Source organism: Oncorhynchus clarkii, chromosome 30 (assembly GCF_045791955.1).
Source record: "Oncorhynchus clarkii lewisi isolate Uvic-CL-2024 chromosome 30, UVic_Ocla_1.0, whole genome shotgun sequence".
Taxonomy (NCBI): domain Eukaryota; kingdom Metazoa; phylum Chordata; class Actinopteri; order Salmoniformes; family Salmonidae; genus Oncorhynchus; species Oncorhynchus clarkii.
In genome coordinates this window covers 8870524-8883410 of record NC_092176.1, presented here as the reverse complement: position 1 = coordinate 8883410, position 12887 = coordinate 8870524, and the positions used below count along the sequence as shown (strand labels likewise).

At 42.0% G+C, this 12887-nt stretch overlaps 1 protein-coding gene across 3 annotated transcripts; it reads right to left on the bottom strand.

The window, feature by feature from the left end:
• Positions 1 to 5997: 5997 nt before the first annotated feature.
• Positions 5998 to 12865, bottom strand: LOC139389996 (alpha-1-antitrypsin-like). 3 transcript variants are annotated; one of them, XM_071137062.1, is made up of 6 exons: positions 12719 to 12773; positions 8900 to 9068; positions 7480 to 8211; positions 6914 to 7181; positions 6643 to 6790; positions 5998 to 6406 (listed from the first exon to the last, which is right to left on the bottom strand). In XM_071137062.1, the coding sequence occupies exons 3-6, from the start codon at positions 8201 to 8203 to the stop codon at positions 6209 to 6211; spliced, it is 1338 nt and encodes a 445-aa protein (XP_070993163.1). In that variant the 5' UTR covers positions 8204 to 8211; positions 8900 to 9068; positions 12719 to 12773; the 3' UTR covers positions 5998 to 6208. The 3 variants fall into 3 exon arrangements, with proteins under 3 accessions (XP_070993163.1, XP_070993165.1, XP_070993166.1); XM_071137064.1 differs by lacking the exon at positions 8900 to 9068 and having other exon boundaries at positions 12719 to 12865; XM_071137065.1 differs by lacking the exon at positions 12719 to 12773 and having other exon boundaries at positions 8763 to 8913.
• Between the last annotated feature and the right edge of the window lie 22 nt (positions 12866 to 12887).

Genomic DNA, 12887 nt, shown 5'->3' with positions numbered 1-12887 from the left:
TTATCAGGATAGCACTCACTTCTGTCATCATGAAGTGCTTTGAGATTCTAGTTAAGGATCATCATATCATATCATCTCTACCCTACCTGACACCCTAAACGCACTTAAATTTACATACCGCCCCAATAGATCTGCAGACGATGCAATCGCCATCGCACTGCCCTATCCCATCTGGACAAGAGGAATACCTATGTAAGAATGCTGTTTATTGATTATAGCTCAGCCTTCAACACCTCGCACGGTGCAACTGGGTCCTGGACTTCCTGGCGGGCTGCTCCCAGGTTGTGAAGGTAGGAAACAACACCTCTGCCGGGCATTGGGATGACAACCCAACTCGGGATGAAGAGGGCTTTTAGTGGGTGGAATAGTGGCAATGCAAATATCATGGTACAGCTATATAGACACTCAATCATCATGTTATTGTTTAATGTTACATTTACAAACATATATTTTGATAAATAAAACTGAAACGTGTGTCTCATTATGGTAAGTGGTGAAATAAGTGTAGCCAGTTATAATTGTAATGGCTTAGCAGAAAATAAGAAAAGACAATCAGTATTTACCAGGCTAAAAGAGTAGGAATGTAATATCTATTGTTTACAGGAAACTCATTCAACAATTTTAGATGAAGTTTTGTGGAAAAAGGACTGGGGGGGACAAAATATATTTCTCCCATGGGCAAAGAAATTCAAAAGTTGTGATGATATTAATTAACAGTAATTTTGATCCAAATATGCAAATTGTCCAAACAGATCATCAAGGTAGATAGATTCTTTTAAATATGTTATTGGACAATAAACAGATATGGCTTATTAACCTATACGGTCCAAATAATGATGATCCAAGCTTCTTTGAAAATATATATAGAATTCTACAAGCAACACTATTATTTGACTTTTAAATACCTCTATGGACCGGAAAGGAAATCACACTACAAACTATCACCCCGGGCACTTAAGGATCTCATGATTGTCATGGATATATTGGAATTAGTGGATATATGGAGGCTTAAATACCCTGACCTAGTGACATATACATGGCGGAGGCTTAAACAAGCTAGTCGTCTTGATTACTTTCTTATGTTGGTCTTGTAATAAAATGTTGTGTGCTAATATTGCGTTGATGCATCCTTGACTATAGGGTACTAGTTACTACTAAGGTTACACAACATTTCCCGCATATGACAAAATCCTACGTTTTTGTTTCTGTTTCACACACACCCATGGGCTTTTATGGAAAAAAATATGGATGAGATCCTTACAACATGTACGTTTATTGTACGTCGCACACAAGTCATGTAGGCTATTATCGTCATTTTTATCATCACTTCTAGGTGGCACACAGCTAATGTGGTTGACTTCAACCGTATAGTGTACTTTAACAATGGGTTCGATCGCATCAGTATCTTTTGTTGAGGAAAAAACGATTCACTGCCGGTCCTTGATGCTCGATTCAAAAGACATGTGACGAAGTAAAGTATTCTAATAATGCATAGTGTATAAAGTGTGGTAAGCCCAGTTGTGGAAAAATAACCTAATTGTCATACTTGAGTAAAAGTAAAGATACCTTAATAAGTAAACGTCACCCAGTAAAATACTACTTGAGTATAAGTCTAAAAGTATTTGGTTTAAAAAATACTTAAGTATATTAAGGATCTCACCTCATTTATTCACATTGTATATAGACTTATTTTTCTACTGTATTACTGACTGTATGTTTTGTTTACTCCATGTGTAACTCTGTGTTGTCTGTTCACACTGCTATGCTTTATCTTGGCCAGGTTGCAGTTGCAAATGAGAACTTGTTCTCAACTAGCCTACCTGGTTAAATAAAAAAATATATATTTTAAAAAGTATCGAAGTAAATGTAATTGCTAAAATACACTTAAGAATCAAAAGTAAAAGTATAAATAATTTCAAATACCTTATATTAAGCAGACCAGATGGCATGTTTTTATTTTTTAAATCATTTATGGATAGCCAGGGGAACACTCCAACACTCAGACATTATTTACAAGTGAAGCATTTGTGTTTAGTGAGTCCGCCAGATCAGATGCAGTAGGGATGACCAGGGATGTTCTCTTGATAAGTGCATTAATTGGCCAACTTTCCTGTCCTGCTAAGCATCCAAAAGGTTACCAAAAGGTAACGAGTACTTTTGGGTGTCATGGAAAATGTATGAAGTAAAACATTCATTATTTTCTTTGTGAAGTAAAAGTTGTCAAATAAAGAGTACAGCATAGATACCCCCCAAAACGAATTTGCTAATACTTTAAAGTATTTTTACTTAAGTACTTAACACCACTGGTTAAGCGTAGTCTACATAATAATATAGCCTACATGAATGTCTCCTCGCCAGGAAAGGGCGTAAATGAATCACTCTGTGGGTAGGCTCCACCAGGCTTTCACCTCACCGTCCTGAAAGCCGAGGCTACATATGGAATATGACCAAGGTGGTTAATGGGGTTCATCATGAATTGAGGTGTACCATACAAAGTCCCATATGCATTAGTAGGTTATAACATAAGCAGGACACTATCTGATATGAATGAATGTAGGTTACAGCTGCAGTACGTTGATTGGAGTTCCTATAGTAATCAGAGCGTTAGATTACTTTGTCAAATAGAAGTACTTCCTCATCTGTTACTTCTACAGCCAAGTGTCTTCCTCCATTAAGACTGTCGTTTCAAGTCTTCTGGACTCACTCTAAAACTTCTTAAGAAGAAAACTGCAATACTGCCATCTGTAGGATGATAACCAGAGCGCAACCTATAATCACTGTACACTTAATTCTCATTCTCATCCTGAATCAAATAACTCAGCAGATGATTATAATCATCCATATAAAATGTTGTAGGTGTACACGTACATGTAATATAGCCTATGCAATATGATTATTAGGCAATAGCAGTGTGTTTGTGTACAAAAGGCTGTGAAGTATTTGTAGTTAATCATATCAGTAATGTTAGTTCATATCAGAGCCCTAGCTCTGCCCACCGGGGAAGTGGAGCAGAGCATGCTGGGTGATCTCCAGCTCTGAGAAGATGATCAGCTCAGAGTAGTCAAGTGAGAGAAAGTTCCACCCATCCTTGTGTTTTCACCAGTTAGCTTTCGTTGTGTTAGCCAAGGCCAGTATGGGTCCTTGTTGATATAACACACACACACACACACTTTAGTTGAAACAAGTTGCCAGACCACTAAGTGCCTTTGCCCATCCATACTACATACGCTGTGCGGTGCTGATCCGTGCCTGTGTATATTCAGCGTTATTAAACCCCCTCAACTGGAATCCTACCTATCTGTCATCTGTGCCCTTACCAGCACAATGGAGCAAACACATGAAGTAAAACCTAACCTAAAGAATATACAGTCCACCAAGTCCTCAATTACATTGTGGTACTTCGAGCCGGATAAAGGTGTTTACTCCCGGGCTCAAGATGCATTGAGTTACCGGTGAAGCCTGGACCTGGTCTGATCATCCAAGGCGCCAAGCCTCACCTTATCCAAGTTAAAGTAGCACAGTATGTACATGGGTAAGAAGACGACCTTCAGCCTCGCATGAAAGAAGCTGCCAAGATGACACCCCTCACTCCACCCAGTCCCTCCCTATCCAGCCAGGCCAGATGGGACACAACTCCAGATGAGTGGGAGACCCTCAGAGAGCACAGGTCCGTCCTAAACCCTCATCTGACCAACGAGAGCAGAAGGATGAGCCACAGTAAGCAGAGGAAGGAGAAACAGAGGTCTGTCCATGGTCTGAAACAGTCACTGGGAACACAGGAAGCCACCTACAGAGCACAAGCTAGAGAGAGAGTACATTGAGCAAGAGAGCCCAGCAGCGGCAGTCCCAGCAAGCTATGCAGGTCAGGCTCACTCAGCTACGTGAGCAACAAGAAAAGATGGTACAGGTAGCCGAGACCCTCCACTCCGTGCTTCCACAGCTCTCATTCCAGTCTATAGCTAATCTCTCTCTCACTAAGCCAGCCCGTACAGAGCCCTCACCCCAAGGTATCGTTCCAGCAGATACAGTTCTGCTGGCACCACCACGGCCCTCATCAGAGCTGGTTGAGCATACGAAGCCATCACCCAACGTAGAAGATACGGCTTGCGATGGACAGTATGAGAAAAGTGAGTGGCCTGACCCCCCAACGTGGCCACCAGCATTTGATGAGTCACTACTGCCGTGTCATCAGAGAGACACTCCAAGCCACAGTGTGGCAACCAAGCGCCTCCTCCGGCAGCTATGAGTTCCCTCAGTCCTGGTGCTCACTCCACCTGTCAGGAGTCTCCTCCTGCACCAGTGGTCCAGCTAAGAGACATACCTACCGGTCAGCTCCTAGACAATCCCAGTGTGGAGTACCAGCCCACTGACGGTGCCAGGGTGTGTCTACTCGTCCCTGCCATTGGTTCTCAGTTTGCCTTCAGTATGGGTATCCATCCTGTTCCTGACAAGGTGTTTCAGCCTGCCGCCTCGAAGGACCTATCAGTCAACATTAGCCTGCAGCCACCCGCTGTTCCAGAGTTGCCACCTGGTCCTGCTAGAGAGCCGAAGTTAATCAACAAGGTGGACTCTTCAGCTGCTCCGGCTACAGAGCATCAGCCAGTAATAGCCACGTGGTGCTACAGCCCTCTCTGGCTCTGCCTACCCCGTCCTGGAACCCATACCAGTTACCACAGATGGTGCCCAGTCTGCCCCTTCCCCAGGGTTACCGCTGATCCCTACAAAGCTAACCCATTCTTCCCACAAGTTCCTGTATGCAACTGATTACAGGGCTGAGCCTACCCCGTGCACTAGGCTCCTGTCTGTTTCTGCTATAGGGGTTCAGCCTACCCCTGTCAAGTCAGACTCACTGTCTGTCAGGCATGAGGAGCAGCCTTCTCCATCCACGAGGGCCCAGCCTGCTTCTGTTATCGTAGACCCTTGTGTTTTCCCACCAGTTAGCTTTCATTGTGTTAGCCAAGGCCAGTGTGGGTCCTTGTTGATATAACACACACACACACTTTGGTTGAAGCAAGTTGCCGGACCACTAAGTGCCTTAGCCCATCCATACTACATACGCTGTGCGGTGCTGATCCGTGCCTGTGTATATTCAGAGTTATTAAACCACCTCAACTGGAATCCTACCTGTCTGTCATCTGTGCCCTTACCAGCAAACAGGAGCGAACACATGAAGTAAAACCTAAAGAATATACAGTCCACCAAGTCCTCACTTACAGTTTGTGATGCAAGGCTGAAAGAGGTAGCTCTTGATTTAATTCATTCCTAATTTCCAAGCTATTGGCTGTAGGCTACGTCCCTTTTCATCACACTGACACAGTCCTTGTGAGATTCGAACCCTTGCCACAATCTGTGACAATTACATGGACTAGGCACTTTAGAGAGCAATTTGAACAGTCAGTCAAATACACGTGAAAGTTGCCTGGATGATCAGAATGTGATGTTGGACTCCGGTATGTTCAGGAGGCTTCCATGAACAAGTGTTGGAACACGCCCAACTATGTCCACGATTTAAATTTGCTGATGCAGAACTTGTTCCAGGATATAATCACTGCCACCTGTTGAGGTTAGCATAAGGCTAACATTTGTCATTTTAATCTGATGGGACCAGCTTCAATTTAGCATTCTGTCACGTGGAAGTAAATTAACGATTTGAATTGGCTGATACACATTTTGAGCCGGAGAAACGGTTTCAATTTAAATGGTTGCTTATGTCCGCAAGTATGGCCCTCCAGTACTCACAGAATGTCTTCAAAACAATACAACAGTACCTCCAGTCTGGTGTCAATCACTATCAACAGATATGAGAATAATCCAGAACATTCAGCATCAAGTCTAGTGACCATCAACTGCACCTCGAGTGTCACAAATAGAGTTATTATGTGTATTACAGAAACTCCAAATATGCTAAACATTGTGTTGATCACTTAGCTAAATATGAACTTTGGTCATCTTAAATGTCCTCATTACAGTATAGATAAAAAGGAAAGACTGGCAGCAAATGGTGATATGCATTTAGTAGTTGTAAAAATATCCAAAGTGAATACAGAGGATTTACACACTTGTTAGTTTTAGCTTCCCCGGCTAGATTGAGCCAGAGAAGTTTGGATGGGTTATGTAACAGCAGCACAGGCGAAGCATGCGCTTACGCTTCAATTTGCGATTATAGACCACAGCTTTTATAGAGCACATGTTTTCTACACCACTGGTTTTATTTGTTGGCTGGGTTGATGATCTTGCCCATGAAGAGAATACTCTTGGTCTCCTGGTCCATCACAATGACCATGAACGGACGGTTGAACTTCAACACAGGGGTGCTTCGGAAGGAGAGGGGCATGAGGACCACACCTGTAGCAGCTGCTGCAGTCGCTCCAGCCTCATCCACATCCAAGGAGGCCTGGTGCGCCACCTGAAAGCAACCACACAATGCAGTCAGATGTACAGTAGATAGGCCTAGTTCACATGGTTCACATACAATATGTTCTAGGGCAGTGATTCTCTTGGGACCCACAGAGAGCTTTCAGAGGCTCCCTGAAAAAGCGAATTAATTGAAAATAACAGCAATATTGAGGCCAAAATGTATCATATTTCATGGAAGAATTGATTGACAGGCATTAAAACATTGAGAGTGAAAATGTTCCATACCTCTGAAACAGCCACCTTCAGATCCTCTGATATTCCACTGAAGTCAGCTCCATTACTGAATATGTCCGGCATTCCCATTCCACTCAGGACGTCCTTGAGGGAGTATGTTGTGGTGACAGACATCTTGGGAACATGCACCTGGTATTCCCTAAAGACAAAATTGGACAGGAAGAAGATTTTACTTGCAATGCTTGTGATATGTGGTTGTTTCACCCACCCAACGTTCATTAGTTCTATGAGAGTGATGCGTCCTGATTGAGACAGGTCATACCTGGCCTTCATCCACCTGTGCCACTTGGTGATGTGGTTCTGACCTATGGCCTCCTCCAGACTGGCGAGTCCCTTCTCTGGTAGCGCCAGCATCATTGACACTGACTCGTTGTAGTGGAGCTGCAGGATACTGGTGGAGATCTCCTGGTCGTAGTAGACGGAGAACCTCTTCTTCACGCTCATCATCTGGACCGGAACAGTGGTGTTGTCATCCACATGGAATGTGTCCTCCTTTGTGTCTTTAGAGTCAAATGGAATCTCCCATTTTCCTTGAGAATTAGAAAATCGTCAAATATTATGATGATGATTAAAGGTTACCAGACTAAAAGCGGTCAATCTGAGGCAAAAAAAATCTAATCTGAGGGAGACCTGGCAAGATTCAGCAGGAAACACAGCCAAAAAGTACAGTGGCATCATTAATACCAACACCCAGAGACAAAAATACATATTGGCAGAGTTAGAAGGAATTACATATGTCCACAAGGTCTGCATCAATCAAATATGTGAACTCCATTACATTTTTTGCTTATTGTTTTTTTGATCTTATAGTTTGCAAAATCCTCTTACCTTTGAAGTATATGTAGCTGAGGAGATACATGACAGTGGTTGGGTCCAGATCTTTGACTAACTTGTCTATCTTGCCTCGAGTCTTTCCCCCCACGTATTTATTGATCGTGTCGATGGCCTCGGCCGTGTTGGTGAAGTCGACAGTGAAACCCTCGGAGAGGTAAAAGCGCTTCATGTCCTTGAGGAACTCAGGGTGTGGTTTGAAGGTGTTGTGCAGGAAAAGTGCACTTCCTATGGACAGGTCCACTCCGTTCTTCTGGTTGAGCTGTGTGAGTATGGTCTGGAAGGCCTGGTCCACCTGTTCTTGTGTCAGTAGGCTGCTGTTGAAGCCCAGACCAGCGAAGAGCTGCTGGTGGGTCTGACCCCTGGCCCCCACGGACAGAGCAGCCAGGGCCAGGGACACACTCAGTGGGGAGAAGAACACATTTTTGCCCTGGTTGTCAGGCTGAACCACCAGCTGCTTGTACAGGCTGAAGGCAAACCCCCCGTTACCTTGTATCACTGGTTTGGTACCATTGTCACCGGGCTCAGGGTGATGATGCCCGTGGTTGTGGTCTCGCCTGTGTTCATGGTCTCGCCTGTGGTCGGGGTCGTGGTTGTTATCGCGCCCGTGATCATGATCCTGGTCAAGCCCCTGACCCTGGTGGTGGTCACCTCCGTGACCTTTGACCTCTCCGGGGCAGAGCACTGCCATGACGATCCACAAACACAAGGCTGTCCTCATCTTGGTAACTATCACAGAGTTCAAAAACGTGGCCTTACTCAATCAATTTTGTTTCGATTACACAATAGTCACCACATTTAAAGGTAGATTCAGCGATATGACAGAGGCACTAAAGAAAGTGTAAGAAAGGTGTAATAACCAGTGGGTGGTAAATTACTGTTGAGAAATACATGATAGTTCAATTACCAGAGAAAAATTATGCTTCCAAACAGATCAAATCAAAATATTTCTTGAAGAATAAGCTTCACAGACACCACACATTATTAACAGTCACACTATTACATCACTCTGTACCCATGAGGTGGACAAGTAAACATGGCAGGGTCTAGAACATTCCAGTGGAGACAAAGTCTTCATTGAATCAAAGAACACTGTATATCTCAAACCTGCCATTGAACTAGACTGTGTTTTTATCTTCCCATATCAGGTCTCCAGCACTGGTCCAACAGAGACTAGCTTTTCAAAGTCTTATCATTTAATGTTTCCTGGAAAATATTTGTCTTGTTTTTATTAATTTTGGAAATCAGACATTTTTACTCCTAGTCAAGGTAAATTATACCTTTAGTTTATCAATTAGTGGGCCTCACACCAGACACATCCAGTGAACCATGTTTGGAGATAACCATTACAGTGCTATAGAGCCAGTGACCAGTAAAAGTCTTGCAGTGTAGAGATAGATAGCAGGACAGTACTCACCCCTATAGACAGCAGCTATGGGCTCTTTGTACCAAAATCTGTCTATATACTGAGGATCGGGTGGTGTCCTTCATTTGGGATTGTCAGTGGTTGAACTTTGACATGTTTGTTTGGTACTGGCATGCCCCCATATTTGAACAGTGTAATGATTGCCTGCATAGAAGGAGTGCTGACCACAACATTGTTCATTTAGAATTGGCACAGGACACAAAATCTTGAAAAACATTTATATTGTAAACTACGGATATTTAGACATCATCAATAATTAGTTGGATGATAACATAGAAAATTATAGCTATTGTGCAATATTGCTCTGTTGTAGGCTCTATGTTGTTCTGTTACATTTAGTTATTTTATAGGACTGTGCAATTCATGTCTGTTGTGGATTTTCTGTTGTGCATGGTAATATACAGTATATGTACCACCTTTCAAAAGTTTGGGGGTCACTTAGAAATGTCCTTGTTTTTGAAAGAAAAGCTACATTTTTGACCATTAAAATAACATCAAATTGATCAGAAATACAGTGTAGACATGGTTAATGTTGTAAATGACTATTGTAGCTGGAAACGGCTGATTTTTAATGGAATATCTACATAGGCGAACAGAGGCCCATTAACAGTAACCTTCACTCCTGTGTTCCAATGGCACGTTCTGTTAGCTAATCCAAGTTTATAATTTTAAAAGGCTAATTGACCATTAGAAACCCCTTTTGCAATTATGTTAACACAGCTGAAAACTGTTGTCCTGATTAAAGAAGAAATAAAACGGGCCTTCTTTAGACTAGTTGAGTATCTGGAGCATCAGCATTTGTGGGTTTGATTACAGGCTCAAAATGGCCAAAAGTCCTTTCTTCTGAAACTCGTCAGTCTATTCTTGTTCTGAGAAATGAAGGCTATTCCATGCGAGAAATTACCAAGAAACTGAAGATCTCGTACAACGCTGTGTACTACTCCATTCACAGAACAGTGCAAACTGGCTCTAACCAGAATAGAAAGAGGATTGGTGCACAACTGAGCAAGAGGACAAGCACATTAGAGTGTCTAGTCTGAGAAACAGATACCTCACAAGTCCTCAACTGGTAGCTTCATTAAATAGTACCCGCAAAACACCCGTCTCAATGTCAACAATGAAGAGGCAACTCCGGGATGCTGGCCTTCTAGGCAAAGATGCAAAGAAAGAGCCGTATCTCAGACTGGCCAATAAAAAGAAAAGCTTAAGATGGGCAAAAGAACACAGACAATGGACGGTGGAACTCTGAAACTCATCAGTCTGTTCTTGTTCGGAGAAATGAAGGCTATTCCATGCGAGATACTGCCAAGAAACTGAAAATCTGTACAACTCTGTGTACTACTCCCTTCACAGAACAGAGCAAACTGGCCCTAACCAGCCATTGAAACACAGGAGTGATGGTTGCTGATAATGGGCTTCTGTTCGCCTATGTAGATATTCTAAAAAAAAAAATCTGCCGTTTCCAGCTACAATAGTCATTTACAACATTAACAATGTCATGGACATTTCTAAGTGACCCCAAACTTTTGAACGGCCATGTATATACACAGTACCTGTCAAAAGTTTGGACACACCTACTCATTCCATGGTTTTCTTTATTTTGACTATTTTCTACATTGTAGAATAATAGTGAAGACATCAAAACTATGAAATAACACATATGGAATAATGTAGTAACCAAAAAAGTGTTAAACAAATCAAAATATAGTTTATACTTTAGATTCTTCGAAGTAGCCACCCTTTGCCTTAATGACTGTATATAAAGTTGAAGTCAGAAGTTTACATACACTTAGGTTGGATTCATTAAATCTCGTTTTTCAACCACTCAACAAATTTCTTGTTAACAAACTATAGTTTTGGCAAGTCGTTTAAGACATCTACTTTGTGCATGACAAAAGTAGTTTCTCCAACAATTGTTTACAGACAGATTACTTCACTTATAATTCACTGTATCACAATTCCAGTGGGTCAGAAGTTTACATACACTAAGTTGACTTTGCCTTTAAACAGCTTGGAAAATTCCAGAAAATTACATCATGGCTTTAGAAGCTTCTGATAGGCTAATTGATGTCATTTGAGTCAATTGGAAGTGTACTTGTGGATGTATTTCAAGGCCTACCTTCAAACTCAGTGCCTCTTTGCTTGAAATCATGGGAAAATCAAAATAAATCAGCCAAGACCTCAGAAAACAAATTGTAGACCTCCACAAGTCTGGTTCATCTTGGGAGCAATTTCCAAATGCCTGAAGGTACCACGTTCATTTGTACAAACAATAGTACGCAAGTATAAACACCATGGGACCACGCAGCCATCATACCGCTCAGGAAGGAGAGGCATTCTGTCTCCTAGAGATGAACGTACTTTGGTGCGAAAAGTGCAAATCAATCCCAGAACAACAGCAAAGGACCTTGTGAAGATGCTGGAGGAAACAGGTATAAAAGTATCTATATCCACAGTAAAACAAGTTCTATATCGACATAACCTGAAAGGCAGCTCAGCAAGGAAGAAGACACTGCTCCAAAACCAAAGCCATACGAAAGCCAGACTACAGTTTGCAACTGCACAAGGGGACAAAGATCATACTTTTTGGAGAAATGTCCTCTGGTCTGAAGAAACAAAAATATAACTGTTTGGCCATAATGACCATCATTATGTTTGAAGGGAAAAGGGGGAGGCTTGCAAGCCAAAGAACACCATCCCAACCGTGAAGCACGGGGGTGGCAGCATCATGTTGTGGGGGTGCTTTGCTGCAGGAGGGACTGGTGCACAAAAGTATGTGGATATATTGAAACAACAACTCAAGACATCAGTCAGGAAGTTAAAGCTTGGTCGCAAATGGGTCTTCCAAATGGACAATGACCCCAAGCATACTTCCAAACAAAGTCTAAGTTTTGGAGTGGCCATCACAAAGCCCTGACCTCAATCCTATAGAAAATGTGAGGGTATAACTGAAAAAGCGTGTGCGAGTAAGGAGGCCTACAAACCTGACTCAGTTACACCTGCTCTGTCAGGAGGAATGGGCCAAAATTCACCACACTTATTTGGGGAAACTTGTGGAAGGCTACCCAAAACGTTTGACCCAAGTTAAACAATTTAAAGGCAATGCTACCAAATACTAATTTAGTGTATGTAAACTTCTGACCCACTAGGAATGTGATGAAAGAAAGAAAAGCTGAAATAAATCATTCTCTCCTATTATTCTGACATTTTACATTCTTAAAACAAAGTGGCGATCCTAACTGACCTAAGACAGGGAATTTTTACAAGGATTAAATGTCAGGAATTGTGAAAAACTGAGTTTAAATGTATTTGGCTTAGGTGTATGTAAACTTCCGACTTCAACTGTATGTATGGTGGTCCTCTGTGGCTCAATTGGTAGAGCATGGCGCTTGCAACGCCAGGATAATGGGTTTGATTCCTGGGACCACCCATACAAAAAACATCTATGCATGACAAAGTTGCGTTTGTGAAATGGCATATTATTTATACCCATGTCTGGTACATTATACTGTTTAACAATGTAATAGTGAGCTACTATTTCATTGGCATGCTAAGAGCCAAACCACACTTCAGCAACCTTTTAATCAATTAATTATCTGCCATGGCACTACTCAGGAACTCAGGAATTTCATAGTGCCCATAATATTTTTGTAACACTGCAGTATAACAGAGAAATATACAGTATATATAAAATGTTTAACCTGTATTTGACTAGGCAAGTCATTTAAGAATGAATTCTTATTTTCAATGAAGGCCTAGGAACAGTGGGTTAACTGCCTTGATCAGTGGCAGAACTAAATAATTTTTTACCTTGTCAGCTCGGGAATTCGATCTTGCAACCTCTCGGTTACTAGTCCAACGCTCTAACCACTAAGCTACCTGCCGCCCATATTAACTTTAGCCAAGAGTCTGCACTGCTTATAGACTTTGCACTCCTTAACTATGTACATAACCATTATAGATTTAACAAAACAAATTG

What these genes read in the sequence shown, in the direction of transcription:
- LOC139389996 (XM_071137064.1), bottom strand. Translation starts at nt 8,203, where the DNA reads ATGAGGACAGCCTTGTGTTTGTGGATCGTCATGGCAGTGCTCTGCCCC. An exon ending in CAGCTACATATACTTCAAAG is followed by an intron (nt 7,182 to 7,479) that starts GTAAGAGGATTT and finishes CTAATTCTCAAG; the next exon opens with GAAAATGGGAGATTCCATTT. An exon ending in CACAGGTGGATGAAGGCCAG is followed by an intron (nt 6,791 to 6,913) that starts GTATGACCTGTC and finishes TTTTGTCTTTAG; the next exon opens with GGAATACCAGGTGCATGTTC.